This window comes from Diadema setosum, chromosome 8 (assembly GCF_964275005.1).
Source record: "Diadema setosum chromosome 8, eeDiaSeto1, whole genome shotgun sequence".
In the NCBI taxonomy this organism is placed as follows: Eukaryota; Metazoa; Echinodermata; class Echinoidea; order Diadematoida; family Diadematidae; genus Diadema; species Diadema setosum.
This window is the reverse complement of record NC_092692.1, coordinates 21,153,446-21,172,178: the sequence shown is the minus strand read 5'-3', so window position 1 is coordinate 21,172,178 and position 18,733 is coordinate 21,153,446. Positions and strand designations below refer to the sequence as shown.

The 18,733-nt window shown below is 37.8% G+C and overlaps 1 protein-coding gene across 1 annotated transcript; it reads right to left on the bottom strand.

The window, feature by feature from the left end:
- Positions 1–6,845: 6,845 nt before the first annotated feature.
- On the bottom strand, positions 6,846–16,190 carry LOC140231444 (intraflagellar transport protein 27 homolog). The gene is made up of 7 exons (XM_072311569.1): positions 16,096–16,190; positions 14,436–14,515; positions 13,624–13,683; positions 13,176–13,235; positions 11,578–11,692; positions 9,533–9,642; positions 6,846–8,473 (listed from the first exon to the last, which is right to left on the bottom strand). Exons 1-7 carry the CDS (start codon positions 16,130–16,132, stop codon positions 8,372–8,374), a joined length of 564 nt encoding a protein of 187 aa, XP_072167670.1. The 5' UTR covers positions 16,133–16,190; the 3' UTR covers positions 6,846–8,371.
- Positions 16,191–18,733: the final 2,543 nt, after the last annotated feature.

Here is an 18,733-nt window from a genome sequence, read left to right as displayed (position 1 = left end):
CTATTTATGGTACAGTCTGTAGTGTGACTGACAAATTTGCTAGGATTCCTTGGGGTTAGTACTCCCTGCTAGACTTACACTTCTTCATAACAAAGCCACCATTGACTCCTTCATTTAGCCAAGCAACGCTGCTAGCTCACTAGTGCTGTTTTGCCAGTTGTGTTCAGTGTAAAGTTAGCACCAGCTAAAGCAAGCAGTATTTGTGATTATAAGAATACACTCCATGATATTCATGTTGACTTCAATTACAGTATTCATCGCATAATCGGGACAGGTTGGGAGTAGCAAACACAGCCCCTTTAAGCGGGTGCCCGATTTCGCGATGAGCACTCACCATACACTAACGGCATACGACATGTACATGTAGTGCGCACACACACACACACACACACACACACACATGCATACTGACGTACTGTACATGTACATGAATACACAACCACACTACCCCTCGGCGCGACCCTCTAGCTCTCCCTGCATTCTCGCAATGATGTAGAGTAATCGCAACCGGGTTCTTCTGTCACCTCTCTCCGAACACAAAATATGTTGATTAAAAGCTAGCACTTTCTTAAACATTCGTAGAATTCTTGGACACGTAGGGCGTTCCGTATAAATACATATCCACAACCATGGGAAATGATTACCCAGAACTGATGTGGGAACGTCAATGAAATGTCCTTCAATCATTCAATCATCACGGCTTGATTGTTTACTTGCCGCGATCACTGCACTGTACATGTGTTGTCAATATGTAGCGATCTAGCTCGCCATATATACACATGTACAGAAAAGCGAAGGCGGGCAGCGAGCTGAAATGTAGGTGCACTGGATGGACGGAGGTCAAAACACACCAGTCCGAAGCTTGCTTTGTAAGTTCGATGTAAACGACAACTGATAGGGAATCTTTGAAATATTGTTGTGGTATTTTGGTAGATTTTTTGTGTAAAATATCAACAAAATCAAATCAAAATCAAAAATTGTCCCGTTTATCAGAGGTCCCCGCCTGATTATCCAGTGAAAATATCGTGCATTGGAAATGTTTCTGGGAAGCGTATGTCATTTAAGCGAGGTTCCCGATTATCAGATGCCCGATTATGCGATGAATACTGTAATAGGATAAAATCAAATGAATAGAAAAGTGAAGTTTCTTCAAAGTCGGGAGAAACAAACGTAAAGTATTACCAGATTCCCATAATGTAAAAATAAGATCCCTAAAAACACTGGAGAATGATTGTTAAATGGCAAAGTTAGGTACAGTGGACTCCCGTTATAACGAAGTCCTCGGGACCGACAGTATTCTTTCGTTATATTGAAATTTAGTTATAACTGAACAAATCAACAATAAAAGACAAAAAACAGAGTGGATAATGTTGTGGTCTGAATTTTTACTTCATTGTAACCGGAATTTTGTTATAACCGTGTTCATTATAACGGGAGTGCACTGTACATGACCAGTCTCTGTGTTACAACAGTTAAGTCAGGCACACACCTACACCTTAGAAAATTCCACCCCCCCCCCCCCAAAAAAAAAAAAAAAAAGAAAAAGAAGAAGATATGGTTGATTAGTAAGAATTTGATATACTACTTTTCAAAATCAAGATTTGTATGTTTGCTGCCTCTCGTCCCAAAGTCCACAGGCTTAGAATCTCTTTATTTGTTTACTTTCACAAGTGTTTTCTGCTGACATACAGTCTGTACATTTGAAAAAGAGAAACATGAAATTCCAACTGCCAGTATTGGCCAAGTCCAAGTTTTTATGTCTACTTTCTGTCCTCTGCAGGTGCCGGTGGGTTCTAGTGCTATCACACATACACCCATAATTTCTCTTCCTGTGACAAGTAATTGCATATACACATGGACCCTCACGCTTGCTTCTGTGTTTTGTATGCATGTTTTGGCAAATCATGAAGTATGCTGTGTAACTGACATTCTTGTATATTGAACATTCTGAAATTTACTCCAGTTGGACACATGCTTTTGAGAAGCATGAAAACTTGGAAGTCCTTAATATGTGACCGTGCATCACAAAACGAACAAAAAGTTGCACCCCTTGATTTTACGCGAGGACTCAAAAAAAGTCAAATGGGTCAACCAAGTCAATCTTGAGTTTTTCATATTTTCTGAAAGAGCTATCCTTCTACACTATTCTTTAGTTTGGAATCATAACATGAATGGGAAAGTGTGTTTTCAGCAGTTTTTCTGCACCCCTTTTTGGGGGGAAGAGTAGAATGATCATGTATGTCTTAGAGGCCCCTTTTCATTTCTTAAAATCCTTTGCACACTCTTTACTTTCAAGTCTAATAACTTGTAAAAGGATAAAGCTACTGCTTTGAAAGTTGACATTTATTATAAACAGAATGTGTTAATCAAACATGCTTAATTTCAGCTTAATCTGATAATCCCTTCATTGTTATGCCTCCGCCACGAAGTGGTGCCGGAGGCATTATGTTTTCGGGTTGTCCGTCCGTCCGTCCGTCCGTCCGTCCGTCCTTCCGTCCGTCCGTAATGAATTTTATGGACAAGGTAACTATCAAAACCTGTTGAGGTATCCTAATGAAACTTGGCATGTATGTGTATTAGGGGGTGAAGTTGTGCCTATCAACTTTTGGGTGCACATGCTCAAGGTCAAAGGCCAAAAGGTCAAGGTCAAATACATAAAATTTCACTATTTCCACCATATCTATTTAATGCCTGAAGATATTTTCTTGAAACTTAGTGTATACATGTATTACCCAATTAAAATTCTCTGGTGAAAGTTTGGGTCATGAGGTCAAAGGTCAAAAGGTCAGGGTCAAATACATAAAATTTCACTATTTCCACCATATCTATTGAATGCCTGAAGATATTTTCTTGAAACTTAGTGTATACATGTATTACCCAATTAAGATTCTCAGATGAAAGTTTGGGTCATGAGGTCAAAGGTCAAAGGTCAAAAGGTCAAGTAAAAATATTAAAACTTCTTTTTTTTTTCTCCATACCTTGGAAAATTGTTCAAGGTATCTTCATGGAACATAGTATATACATATACTGTACTGGAAGTGATTATCTAGAGAATGTAGGGTTCATGGGGTCAAAGGTCAGGGGTCAAAGGTCAAGTGCAACACTTCAAAATTTTACTATTTCCCTCCTATCATGCAATGCCAGCAGGGTTATTTTTTTTTTTTTATACTTGGTGTATGCATACATGTGTAACCTAATAGAAATTCTCTGGAAAGTTTTTTTTTTCTTCTTTTTTTGCCTCAAAGGTCAAAGATCAAGTGAAAGTGCTGAACTAACTTTTTCCTCCATATCTCGAAAGTGGCTCAAGTTATCTTGAAACTTAGTACATATAATGCATGTTCTACCTGAAAGTGATTATCTTATGAATTTTAGGGTCAAGGGCCAGATGAAAATGGTAACAATTTACTATTCAATTCAGAAATTGCACTTTTTCTCCACACCTGTACCTTGAAAATTACTCAATGCCTAAATGTATGAATGGGTCAAAGTCGAGTTAAAGTCCTTAAATCCCTAGATACATGCTCTCCTATTCATCCAATTAAACCTAGGTCAAGGAAGGTGAACATTCAACACATTTGTGACAAACTTGTCATTTCAATATTTTGCCAATTTTGTGAAAATGTAATCACACATTGTCCACATGTACTATCTAGACCTATTGGGAAAATCATGCATTATGGCGGAGGCATACCTCGCCAAAGCGACATTTCTAGTTGTTACTACAATGGTTTACATCAAGTTTTTTGGTCCCATTCACGGCACAGGTAGCACAGCTTAGTAAAGATTAGGCACTTGAATAGACCCTGTACTTCATAGCCTCTTTTCTCAGTTCAAACTTTCCAGAGTGTGCGCTTTCTTTCCAATATCTATATAGGTTAGGAGAATCCTTTTGAATTGAGTTATATATGTACATCATTTTAAAGCTTAGAGTCTGCTCTTTCAGAATCTGTCCCTAACTAAAATCCATGTCTGGCAACTTTTTGTTGGTTTTGTGGTGCAGGGGTCACATATGATGTATTTGGCACATCACCACACCCTACTTCCTTCAAGAAGATAATGCACTGTGTGTCTGCAGGGTGCATTGTTGTAATGCAGCATGCAACCTCGTACCTAATTATTATTAATGTTTTATCACTGGTTTCATGCAAATCGGGGAGAATGGGGGATGGTAACAATTTATACCATGGTGGCAGATTTCACTTGGACATGAAGCATGTAAATGTAATGCATTTTAGAGTAGAACATGTAACAGCAACCATATTTGAGAGTATGAGCGAATTTGTATGTATGGATACAAATGAAGTGCAAACTTGTAAGATATACATTTTGATATTGGAAACTGTGTAAAGAATGACACTGTGTTGTGTTAGCACCTGTAAGAATTGTTTGGTTATGGTGAAATACAAGTTTATGAACTGTATGCAATATAATCGGCGCTATGTTGCCTGGAAGTGTTGGTTGACTGGACGTCAGAAAAAGGCTAGTTTACCAATGTATTCAAATTGTATGCATATAAGAGTCCCCCCCCCCCCCCCCCAACACACACACACAATCAGAAAGCATGCCCCATATAACACCAACTATTGAAATGCACAGTCCATTCCAAGCCTTCAAATGCATCAAATATGTACTAGTTGCTCAGGTCCATATTGAGAAATAACCATAAATTTGAATACATGTATCTACCGGTGAACTGGCCTATCGAAATGTGCAGCTCTGATTTTTCAAATTCTGATTAGTCAATAGCCATGTTGCATTTAATTTCTTGAGATTTACAGTTGGTCCAGTGTTTCTTGCAACAGAGCCATGGTGATGTAACATTATAGTGGGCCTTTGCCATCACATCTCTGTCCTATGTCCACAGTTGCATGTATATAGTATGTAACAGTGATGTCCACACACACATTTGTAAGTGTATTTAATTGTAATAATGCCAAAAGAAGCATTTATCATAGATGAACATTGTTTCTAAGAGCTGTTAATAAATGGTGGCATATACAAGATTACGGGATATGCCATAATAAAATGTCACATGCAACTTGTGTTGATAAAACTTTGGTCCTCTGAATAGCGTATTATGAGTCGAGAGGAGTATCATCTACCCATTTCCAAGTGAATAGCTCTTTTTGAGCACATGTTCTTTAAATGCTTTATGGTGTGGTTTGGTTTAGTTATGGCTAATTTAGTATCAGATCCATATTTTGGGAGCACTGATACCTGTAGGAAAAATGTCTTTACCAATATGTGTACAGGCAAACCCTATTGTAATGAGATGCTGGAGTTGGCAGGATTTTCTTGTTATAACAAAATCTTGTTCAAACAGACGTCCCTATGTTACTCCAGTCCGATCTCTCTTATCTGGACATGTTGGGACCGGCGCTCATCCGGATAAGGGATATTATTTATTTTATGTCATTTTAGATGAAAATTTGATATGAATATATGCCCTAATATATGTTAAACATGTTGAAAATAATGTGTAATTCATGTGAGTCTATGGAGGAATTTTGTTTCGAGTTTGAAATCCCCCCTTTCCCCGTAATCATTAATTAAAGGACAAGTTCACCTTAATTAACGTAAGAATTGAGAGAATGCAGCAATATTAGTAGAACACATCAGTGAAAGTTTGAGGAAAATTGGACAATCGATGCCAAAGTTATGAATTTTTAAAATTTTTGTGTTGGAACCGCTGGATGAGGAGACTACTAAGGCTCGTGATATCATATGAGTACAACAGTATAAAGAAAATGTAAAGAAAATTCAACATATTTTCACTTTTTTCGCATAATAAAAGAGCACTTGACTTGCCTCTTTCTAAAGGCAATGGGAATAATATTACCCATAACATATGTCAGTAACAAGTCAAGGGAATGTGTACTTTTTTCAAAAAGATGAAGTTTTGTTAAATTCTCTTTATATTTTCCTTAAATTGTTGTACGCATGTGACATCATACACTGCAGTAGTGTTCTCATCCAGCGGTGACTGCACAAAAACTTCAAAAATTCATAACTTTTGAACGGATTGTCCGATTTTCCTCAAACTTCCAATGATGTGTTCTACAAGTATTGCTACATTCTCTCAATCCTTATGTTAATGAAGGTGAATTTGTCCTTTAATAATAGAGAGATCCGGATAAAAGGAGGCCAGATAAGAGAGGTCGGACTGTACTGTACACACATGCTGGACCGTAGACTCTTGATACACATTATGCCCCACTTTTGTTAGCATCAAACAAAGAGCATATTGAAAAGTGATTTTGTAGGCATGTCATTCTAAACTCGCATTTTAACCACCTGAGCCCTGTTGCATAAAAGTTGAGATCAAACTTAAAGTCAAAAAATCAAACACAAGTCGCTGAATACACTGTTCTGGTAGGCTGATACCTGACTTATGTTTGTATCTTCTCATGCAGCAGGGTCCTGTTTTGGATATAGATATATAAATTCAGATTTCCTTGGGCCTACAATGATATCTCACACTGTTTCCAAAATAATCATGGCATACTGAGTGACTTTTGCCATAAAAATGCATGTTGAAATTCTTACTGGGGAAATCTTGCTGACACAATGACATTGATATATTGGTCTTATGCACACAATTTCATATTGTCAAGCAATCAGATGCCACTGTGTGAAATAAGGCTCCATGTTGAGTATTGCTCACGATGCCTTCATGTCGGGGCAGCTATGCCCGAGAGCCATGAATATTGTACAGTGTACTTGGAGGTTGAAATCTTCACATCATACCTTTATACCCACACTACTTATTGTGTTAACAATATCTTACTAAATGACTTCTACAATTTTTACTGACCTGAAAGAAAGATTAGTGCATATACAATGTATTTACTGGATTACAACACCTTTCATTGAATAGTTTATTACACATTTACACACTTTATACATTATATGTACATAGTACACACTTATTTACAATTCAAAGAATTTGCACAAAGAAATTTACAAAGTAGTAGTGACACACTCCTACTGAGTAAGGTCAAAGCATGTAGAAAAAGAGTATGAAACTAACGAAGGAAACCCTGGGAGTGATTTACGAGGTGTTATATTATGTGACAAAGGGGAAAATCAAGGATTGATACTACTAAACATTGGTGTGCTGACTGATGGTACATTTGATGCAATCAGTTTCTAACCTAATTAATACAGAAATACATTTCACCTCTCACAAGTTAAGTTTTAAATGTGCCTGCATAAGGCCTTGGCTTGAGTGAAGTCACAAGAAATCTCCCTTTTTTACTCTCAATCAACGCGTAACACTTGCAGATGTCCACTTCGTACAAGTTGTCACCTCTTCTATTGGTTTATTTCAAAGAATTGATGTCATGTGGGCAAGGGTTACTGCCAGCTACAATGAACTCCACATTCAGGTTTGTAACTTCATCACATGGGCACTCAAAATGTATACAGCACCAATTATCTTTATGAATAATGGCAGCTGTTTAAGGCCATGCTTTTTTTTTTTTTCTTTTCTCCTATCCAAGGATTTTGAATTGCCTTTAAAAGAGTACAAGTGGTCGCTGGATTGCAAATTGAATATTTGTGTTCTGTGGCTTCAGATATTAACTGAAGTGCTTGAGAAATATCTGCGTTATTTGTTATGCAATATGAGCTAAAACAATTAAAGGCAGAGCTTATTTTCACTTTTTTTGGCACAACTCAAACATGTAGTGGACCACCACTGTTTAACTATCATTTCTGATACCTGATAACACATAAAACAACATACTTAACCTTGGGACATTCTTGACTGAAAATTATACTCATCTCCATAGTTTTGTGCAAAACTTGTCATAATGATACATCAAAAGATGTCAGTTCATGTTTGCATGGCATTCAAGGTTTGGTGGTCCACACTACAGTCAATCAAGTTTATGTCAGTGGTACATGGCAATGGCTGGGAGACCTCCCAAGCCAGTTGCATGCATTTCTATGTTTGACATGTATCTGTATAATATAGCAATCCATAAAAAGATGAATGTATTTAAAATCACAATTGTAAACCTCAAAATGCTGGAAAGATACTTCACAGGTACTCACTTTCCCAGGACTACTAGAGTAAAACAGTTACACTGTTTTTCTGGTGTTTTTCAATATCCATACTGAAGCAAAGTATTTCAAGGTGAGATTGAATGTTAACTGAATTTTACATGGCCAACGGCTGTCCAGTCAGGAAACGCAGTAGCAGTAATTGACTACAAGGCTTGGACAGAAGAATGCTCTAACTACATCTGACACCCTCTGTAGGTCTTCGATCCATCAACAATACCCAAGCTGTATGCTATGACAAGGACCAACTTTTGTTCTTTCCGTGCTTGCAAGGTGTCAACAGTCATAGGAAAAAAAGCTCTCATCACGACGCAATTGTCTTCATGACCTCCAGCCGCTCATGGTAGAGTTTGTAGAAAGCATTGGCCAGATAGTAGAAGGGCGCCTCCACATTATCCTGCTCTCTCTGTTGGCCATGGCGGAACAATTTTGGAAAGGAAATGAAAGGAAACGGAATTAGTCTTCATTCCAGAGTGCCATGGGGGAAGGGGGGGGGGGGGGAGGAGACTATGCAGAAATGAGATCACTGCAGCTGAAAGTGTTGACCCTTAAACAGATAACATAACATTTGGCAAAAGGTCCAACACTGTCTTACTGAATTAGATCGTTTTATCCTCGGTTGACCCATAGAAACATGAAGCATGCCAAGACTATAGGACATTTGAAGTGCTTGTTGATTCTAACTTGTCATATTTTGGCAGGGAGGGTGATCTGAATAAAACTTTGACATGCACTGTTCTGACCCAAATTAGTATCTTTGGATATAATTCAAAGTAACTGGGAAGGAACATAAAAAAAAAGAGAACACAAGACAGAGTAAATTCATCGGGGGCCTTCTAAGACATCGACCTTCCACATGAATAATAACACTGATGATATTTGATACAGTACTCTTGCACTATGCAAGTTTCACAGTGCTCCATAAAGTTTCTAGGTCATTGGGTAGATAAATAAGTTGGGTATGTCACACAAAATGCTCTACAAAGCAGAGAAAAGGTGACATGAACTTCCCAAACATGAGGAATTCTAACACAGGCAAACCCAAACTTACCATGTCATTAGATGTACTGAAATTATGCTCCCTAAAAGGCCTAAGCCAAACCTTACACAGACAGTCATTATCTTTATTCAATTTACTGTAAATATCACATATTTCAGTTTTCACAAATTTCATGTTTGACTAACTATTACCAAAATTAAAACATGCCAATGTTTATAAGATATTAATTTTTGCACACAACACTCTCGTCAGAACATGAATTTGTGTAGTGTGCAAAAAATTACCAATCACAAGAAACCAAATGCACAGAAATTTCACTTTTACGGTGTTTTATACATGGCCGATACATGTTATATCATGAGCTGACAGTCTGAAAGCTCTATATATTGTGATTTGCCTTTAGGAGTGGCTAATATACAGGGTTAAAAGGCAGGAGTAAATCTGGGAGGGAAAATAGAGACTTACTGCTGAACATTCAAAGTACTCCAGTCCTTTGCTGTTGGCCATCTCCTGGGCTTTCTCCTTCATAATCACCCTTCTGTTGTCCAAGTCAATCTTGTTGGCCACAAACACACCTGCAATAACCAAGTGGTGATGAAATGCCTAGATTCAATTTTCTGACACAAAAGACAGATAGATTGTCTGACACTGTGTCAGACAAGTTGAATACAAGTACCAGTTAATGCGTATTTCTTGACTGATTTTTCAAAGAAAAAACACCTTCTTTCCTCCTTTTATTTTCTAAGCCTATGAGAACTGGGGGCAGACAGTACGAAAGACAATTTAAAAGGGTGACATACACGATTTTTCTTTAATAATGCCCATGGAGTAAAGACCTTTCATGGCGATAAACTAATAAATTGTAATTGTAGTGATTTAAAAGCTTTTGCTGATTTCAGTTGGCACTTTTCGCATACACAGAGTACATCATGAAAATGAAGACCATGAAATATATATACTCTTTATAATTACATGTACAAAGTAATGTGATCTTTACTCAAACTGGTATATGAGATCACTCTGTTTTTGGATATGAGTATTCTATTTGTGACCCGCGACAACGGTTTCAGGCAAAAGTCGCAAGAGCAAATTTCCTCCTAGGCAGGGTACAAAGATCTTTACCATTATTTTTGTCGATTTGGGTTTTTTGCAGAAATCAAATCTTTGATATGTTTTCTACATCTACACTAAATTTCATAGCATAAGACTACGTTTTTCCTATCGAAAATGGAATTTTAAACACCCTATGTTGGATCGCACTCGTCAGTTTCGAGCTTCTTTCGAACGCCACGCCAATATCCCCAGCGTTGCAACGGCGCAAGGTCTCGCATGCGATTTGCTGGTGCGTCGCACACATTTACATAATTCGGCTTTCGAAGACACCAGTTGCAGCGTTTGGGGAATGCTTTGTCCACGCATGCATGATTACATGCTCCATTGTTCTTGCTATAGTGGTTTATACGCTGTAGTGCATGCTCTTCTTTTGGCTTTCTATCCAAACTATTCTACTGCAATGTTCGACAACGGAAGTGAAACAAATATCATTTAGCACGACATAATCGTGTGAAAAGAAAAAAGAATAGTCTACTTGTACATGTAGTAAAAATTATGACAGCGGACTGACTCAAGGGAAGGTCGATGAGAGGAAAGGAGAGGTCACATGAAACCAGTTAGGCCTATATTCACATACTACACATCAAGATCGCACGAAACTAATGAGTCGTGTTTGTTTGTTTGTTTGTTTTAATATAATTAACACCACCGAACAAGGCAACATATGCACGGAATGTAAAAGCAAAACAAGCAGGAAGCGTGACCTTTGCCAGCACTGGCATTTTTCTGCCTACAAAAGGGTCGCCAATGATAAAGTCAAATCAACAACAATGAAAACGCGATTTGTAAATGTGTGGATTCGCCACCCGCTCCTGTTACATGCCCATGGTCATGGCGTGTGGATGCCATTGCGTAATGCGTGCGCCCATACACATGTACACCATACGTGCAATTATCGTATCCGCCATCTTGAAAGACGTAATGGTAAAACAAACCCGAGCGAACCGCATTGTTTTTTGGCTCTATACGCTGAGCTCCTAGGAAGGGTGCCCGGGAAATTTGACTCTCTCAGTGAGCCAATCAGAAGGCGATGTGGTTGCTAGAGGCGGAGCTTAACATCGATTGGCACCATCGTACGGATGGGTGATTCTCACCTCGCATCGCCGCTCGGACATTGTCTTTGAGAAAGAGGTGAATCTTCAAAGCCCGTTTTCTCGCAATTTTGTCAGGCTAACAACTTAAAAAGTGCATTTTATTTCGCTTTCCATGCCCACTTATGGTGCCAAAGAATGCGTTTTATATCAATGCAAAGCTTAGGAAATGGGCAATGTGATTCAGTGAAAAAATGATTTTTCAAAATACCCGACTTTTGCCTGAAACCGTTGTCGCTGGTCACATTTACATGTTTATTGCTTTGGGTTGGAGTTGGGGGATGGGGGTCAGGGAGGGGTACTTGCCTGGTATGTGCTGGCCAGCTTTGGCTTTAACTCTTTCAATCCACCGGTTGCAGCTACTGAAGCTTGTTTCATTGGTTACGTCCATCACCACCATCATCACAGATGGGTGATCCCACTGGTAATCAACAATGATCATAAAAATGATAATAATTGTGCTGAAATTGCTGCGAATTATGATGATAACATTAATCACAATGATGATATTACAACTACTGCCGATACAATATACTAACAATGATACAACATCATACTATAATTCGAGCAACGTTTGTCTGTCTGTCTGTCTGTTCCTCTACTCCTCCCAGGTCCTTGGTCCGATCTCCACCAAACTTAGTGGGTGGATGCAGGTTGACCGCGAAATTGCCCTTGAGGGGTTCATTTTTGGAAAGGTCAAGGTCACTGGGGTCAAAGGTCAAATAACTTCAGACACCCGATAGAGGGCGCTATGTAGGCCTACTTATATGGGGATTCCCAGGTGTACGCCAAAGAGATTTTTCTCCTCAAAATCTCTATGGTGTACGCCTACTTAAATATAATCAGACACCCGATAGAGGGCGCTATGTAGGCCTACTTATATGGGGATTCCCAGGTGTACGCCAAAGAGATTTTTCTCCTCAAAATCTCTTTGGAGTACGCCTACTTATGCTTCCAGCAAGTTTGGCCAAGATCGGACCAAGGAGTAGCGCAAAACAGATGTTTGACGTCTGTTGACCCAGTGACCTTGACCATTTCTGGGGGAATCCCCATGGAGGATTTCTGACACTCCACGGGTACATTGACTAGTACTAACAATAACAGTCAAATAATTATGATGATACAAGAACAATAGTAATCAAAGTTATGATGGTGATAATCATCCTCCTCCTCATCATCATCATCATCACCATCATCACAGCATCACATACCTAAATATAATAACAATAATACACATCTAACTGTCTTATCAAGTCACATATTCCCATCTCCACGTCTAAATTTTTATCTAACGGCTGAACTACTATATTGGCTCACAGCGTCCTCTTTGGTATCTCGTTACTTGGTGTCAGGTGTGTTATGAAAATTGTAGTTTTTCACTTCATTCAGGTGCCAATCAGATTAGTCTTTGACTTTCTTCTGTACTCCATGATAATGCATGAATGCCTTCCGGTATAGTACTTTGTGTAAACATACACTGAATACACTATTCAAACTAAAACAGTTTACAGCAAAATGTGAAATAATATAGGCATGGAGGAATGTATTCAGGAAACATTTTGCTCATTCATCTTTTGGTACCATGGTACTTCACTTGATTATTCTCATAGAACGATACAACTGTATACAAAAGGACAGATTTCTTAAACCACAGTTAATGTTAATCCACATGCACTTCACATGTTCAACAAATCAGAATGTCTTTCAGCCAGTCTTCTACTCCGTGTACTTTGAAAATTCTCTCTGGGCTTTGTATCATTAAAAACAAAAGTTGCAACACTCACTTTAAATGTACACGATACATATTTAGCCCTCGAGTCACCACCGACTTACAATACACCTGAGATTTTTTGTTTGGATTAATTCTTTCATTTTTCTTGGGTAATGAGGTATGCTAGACTTACAGTTTGCTGCACATAGTCTGAGAACATCTCCTTGCCTGCCACATCGTAGATGTACAATTCCTGGGAAACAGAAGTAGAAGTGGAATGAACCAACAGAAATGGCGAAAAAGGTATAACTTGTCTCTCACAAAGGACCGATTATAGGTGTTGTTTTGCATCCAGTAAAAATTACCAATAAACAATTCATTGCCGTTTTGTCCATTTTGTTAGACCTAAACAACATTTCTGCAAAATTTCAACCATTGCTACAAAAATGATTCACACTGCAAAGACAAGACTGAAAATAAAATATAATACCTGAACTTCCAAATAGCATTTTAGTGATCATGATCTATATGAAACACACAATTGATTGTTGCATAAGTCTTACAACCAATAATGCATAGATGACAGCTTAACGAGTGTCACTCCAAATATCGATTCCATCCAATAGCAGGTGCATTCTTACCACGCTGTCATTGGTCTCTGGAATGTTGATGTTCTTCACACACAGCTCGACTCCAACAGTCTGTAAACGAAATCAAGAAGCATGCAAGTAGTACACGACACAAGGAAAAAAACAGACTTGAAGGGAAATGAAACCCAAAATAATATGCATGTGGATTGAGTGAATGCAGCAATATTAGTAGAACATATCAGTTCAAGTTTGAGTTCAACCATTCCATTCAAAAGTTTCGAGTTATATTTTTTTTTTTTTTCTCCCAAGGGAAAAAAAAATCATCAGACCTGCCCTTGATATGAACTATGAGTGCATTTTTGCATGTTCTAACCAGCAGATAAGTTTTGTCCATGCCCAAATATTTGAGAAACATGAAAACTAGTGAAATTTTGTGTTAAAAAAATGGAAAGCTGCTCAACATCTACATCAGAGTTGCTAATTCATCTTACCCTCTAAATTTTTACAGTTCATAGCTTTTTTGAATGTATCTAATTGTTTTCTCCAATTTTCACTGATTTTGTTCTCTGATTTTTTTTTTCTGTTTTCATGCAAAATAACAAAATGTCAGGATGAATTTCCCTTGGAGGACTAGTTTGGAAGGAAGCTGCACTCTAAAAGATGAATGAACTCATTTCCTGCAAAACTGAACAATTCTTTTTCCTTTTTTGTTTTTGTTTTTGTTGTAAAACACTGGAATTCCACATCTGAATATATCCCAAGGTTAATGATAGACAGAGTAGCTAACTATGTAACTATGTATATCATGAAAGGTTGTGAAAGTGAGATTCTTATAAGGTAACACAACCTATCTCATCATTTACCATAGAGTATGCCTTGGGAAAGTGTGACCCATCGCTGTGAAAGACTTGGGTCAAAGCACTCTTGCCAACTGCAGAGTCCCCTGTGAGGAAAATCAGACAAACAAAAGTTCCATACGACATCAAACTGAAGGGATTGAGGAGTAACTAAGAAATCCTGCACAAACACATTTACACATGCAATGGAAGTTTATGTAAATGAATCTGGTGGGCTGACAGCCCAACCGGATGCTGTGTTGATAGCATAGCAATGGTGGATACAAGCATACTCTACAGACCTGTGTAGGTATGACTTTACTGTAGTACTATACTAGTCGTAGCTATTGTAAATGCTGTTATTTTCGTGTACAGATATTTTAGTGAATGAGGTCACAGATATTTTTGTAAGATGTCGCTTTTTGACACCAAGGCTATACTATAGATCTAGTATAACTATACACAGCCCTGTTGCCTCTCAGAAAGATGCGCTGTATGGCATCTGGGCCCCGTTGCTAGAAACTTTGCGTTTAAACGCAACTTGCAACTGATTGTCACTGGCCAATCAAAATCATTGTTGCATGCATGTCTTCTTGATAGGGCAGACCCTGAGCCAATCAGAATGGTCAGTGACAATCAGTTGCAAGTTGCGTTTAAACGCAAAGTTTCTAGCAACGGGGCCCTGGTCGGACTAGGTCTCGTGTTCATGTACCCTAGCGTGGCATGTGACAACATTTTTATTTCATGTGTTGTTAAATTCACAACCCAACAGTGCAGGGACTCACAAAATTTAAGAACGTTAAACCCTAACGAAAATATGGGCGTTTTACAGCAGCAGCACTTGCATTAACCCCGGGGTGCTCCTTGTAAACAGTTATATACTGTGGGAGCTGGTCGCAGTTTAACACTTGCATCATCTTAAAGTAGTAGTATTACGATGACGACAAGTCAAGTTTTAATCCAGTTACCAGCACGGCCGAGTAGTTTTTTTTTTTTTTTTTTTTTTTAATGAACAACTAGGTCTATTGACAATTGTCTAGCAGAGCTACCAAGTCTGGCATTATCGGGAAATAGGTCCCCACTCCATTCACCGCCATTCATTTCGTCATAGCCGGGGACTTCTTTCAAGTTTCAACCTCCATAGACTTTGCACATAATAGTGGTGATGCGCCGGAGATGCACACGCAGAACGAGAGGGGAATGATATCACGATTTGGACCCAAGTCTCATGCATTCTGTGCGAGACTCACACATTTTTAGGGTCCGTCTCACGATCTCACGCATTGTAAAGTAAACTTTATACAGTAAATTAAGGACTGCGAGGCAGCATTCACTTTTGGACTAATTTGGTATTCAAGTGCATGTAATTAACTGCTCCCACGACTCTCATCTCAATTAAATTTACTCAACGACTAACTATACACAGCCCAGTCGCCGCTGTACATTTATTCGCGTAGCGTATTAACAGCGTCTGGTCGGGCTACTCAACGACCAACGTGTAGACCTATAAGCACAAAACGGCAAATCAACGATAACAGAAAACTCAATAAATCGGACTAAGGCATTCACGTTCTGAGGATAGTCTAGTCGATAGGAGACATGTTTTGCAATATATGTCGATGGCAATGAGCAAAACCAGGTCAATTGAATCTTTCGGTTATACATTTCGTATTTTTACTGGTCTTACCAACTATGAGACATTTTGCTCGAAGAGTAACCGGCATTTTCGCAATAATATGCGGGCTAGTATCCCTGACAACACAACGCAAATGCCACAGTCGATTTTCGGGTGCTAAGAATGCACAGACTGGTAAAAAGCTTGTCGACAGACAGGCAGGCCAGTGCAAGGAGAGGGTTGAACAATGGACATCACGTAGGTTCTTTACATATAAAACGGATACCACTCTCTTCACCAACACGGCTGCCAAAGCCTTGGTAGCAGAGATACACTCAGCAAAAAACAGAAAGTAAACACTTTTTCGAGGTCATATTTTTCATAGAAGATTTTTATGAAAATCAATGTTTTATATACCATATTAAAGGTAATTTAATTGGCTATTAATTCAATGGGTTAATTAAAAAGAAAACTTGACGCATGAGTGAGCACATTCGTTTTTGTCCTCCAAGGCACAAAATTAAAAATTGCAAAAATTGACGTTTTCTTTCATTTGCAAATACCCTTGACGATAACATTGACAACAAAGGACCAGTTTAACACAATGAGAGACATGAATGAAATAGGGAAATAAGTTTTTGTTTTCTTTATCTCTTTATAACTTCTAAGAAAAACAAAGTGGGAAACTAAAGGGGAAAAATACGAATTTTCTGTGAAGTCAAACTTCAAATGACATAGGGAATAAAAAGCATAAAGATGATTAAATGAGCAGAATTTCTTTATTTAATGTAGTGATTTAAAATCCATGTGACAATTTCAAGAACCAAACATTATTTACAATTTCCTGATTTGAAAAAAAAAAACAATCAAATATGTACCATTTTGTTAATTATTACTGCTTCTCTTATTTCATTTGAATTTAGATTTGACATAAGATATATGCTTTATTTTCCTCCATTAGTTTTAGCCTTCATTGGTCTTTTGGGCTTTAAAGATATCATAGATATCAAAGGGTTTATTTTGCAACTTAATTCATGTTTCTTTTTGTGTGAAATTTGTTGTTTGTTCTTATTGTTCTATGGAAGAGCACATACGCATGAATGACAACTTGTTCAGTTTTGCAATTTTTTACTTTTGTGCCCTGGAAGAGAAAAACAATGGTGTTCACTCATGCGTAAAGTTTCTCTCTTTGTTGACCTACCAGGATGATAGCCAATTAAAGGGTGTGTACAGTTCTGGTCGAGGTGAGGATTTAGTATTTAACGTTCTGCGAGATATTCAGAAACCTCTCTATGAGATGTCAAAGAGCATGCAATTCTAAGGGGTATCAAAAGTTTATTTGATGAAAATCGGTTTTGAAATGGCCGAGATATCCAAAAACAAGGTGAAACAAAGAGGTCCTAATAAAGTTGTGGCCTGTCGCCTTTTATCATTATCACTTTTTTTTGGATATCTCAGCCATTTGAAAACCATTTTCATCAAATAAACGTTGAATCCTTCTTAAAATTACATGCTCTTTCATATTTTATAAGAGGTTTCTCATTATCTCACTTAAGAATGTTCAAAACATGAATCCCCACCTTAACCACTACTGTACAGTCCCTTTAAATTACCTTCAATATGGCATATAATACATTATCTTTCAGCCAAATATTCTATGACAAATCGAAACTTGAAAAAGCGTTTACTTAGTTTTTTTTGCTGAGTGTATGTAACAAAAATAAGCAAATTAACTTGATATATAAGATCTCCCTCTTAATGAGGCATGTCAACTCTAGAATACGATCATGAGCAGGGTGTTAATCTCTCAAAAACCAAACCTATGAAGATTTGTAGGTAATTGTCTGTAACTGCATGTTGTTGAAGGGAAATTTACCTGAAACGTACATGTCATACCGTACGGTACCCTGTAGGTATGTGGATTCATTTTCATATACCCTACAAAAATACTAGTAGGCCTACATGCAGTATACATGGGTAAAGTTAGAGGAATATTAGTTCATCTGTGAAAAAGTTATAGTTAGAGTTTTTTGACTAAATCCATGTGCTGTCATTGTTGGATAAGACGACAATAAGACGATACAGTAAGGCAACGATATAACCAAAATATATCGAGAATTCAACAAAATTCCATTTCCTATGAAAAGTACACATTCCTTTGATTTGTTACTGATGTACGTTAAGGGTAATATCCTGCCCCCTGCCTTCTGAAAGAGGGAAGTCTAGGTGCTCTTTCATTTTGCTAGAAATCCTGAAAATACATTGTATGTTTAATTCTCTTTGTATTATCACTATCTCTGTATACCACTGTGACATCACAAAATCAATTGTTGAACATAGTACACTGTACGTCTTCTTATCTAGCGACGATGGCACATGGATTTAACCAACACTTTACAGATTAATAACTATGTCTCATTTTTCTTGAAATTCATTCACGTGTACAATTATCATTTCTGCATTGAAGGAGTCCACATATGTATTTGGGGGCAAATTCTGTTGGTTGGGTATTTCATCACAGTCAAAATGAACTCTGAGAGAAATTTTCTATGCAACGCAAATGTACGTTGTTGACTTGTGTTGAACTGTAATACCCTGATAATCATTTTATGTGGCAAAAAGAACATACAAATATGTTCCATACATGCTATATTCTGCTATTTTTATTCAGATGACTTGGATACATCTGCAAAAAAAAAAAAATAATTTC

Coding starts and splice junctions, on each gene's coding strand:
- LOC140231444 (XM_072311569.1), bottom strand. CDS start 16,132: ATGCCGGTTACTCTTCGAGCAAAATGTCTCATAGTTG. Junction 14,516..16,095: donor AGCAAAATGTCTCATAGTTG/GTAAGACCAGTA, acceptor TTTTCCTCACAG/GGGACTCTGCAGTTGGCAAG. Junction 9,643..11,577: donor AGCTGGCCAGCACATACCAG/GCAAGTACCCCT, acceptor TGGTTATTGCAG/GTGTGTTTGTGGCCAACAAG.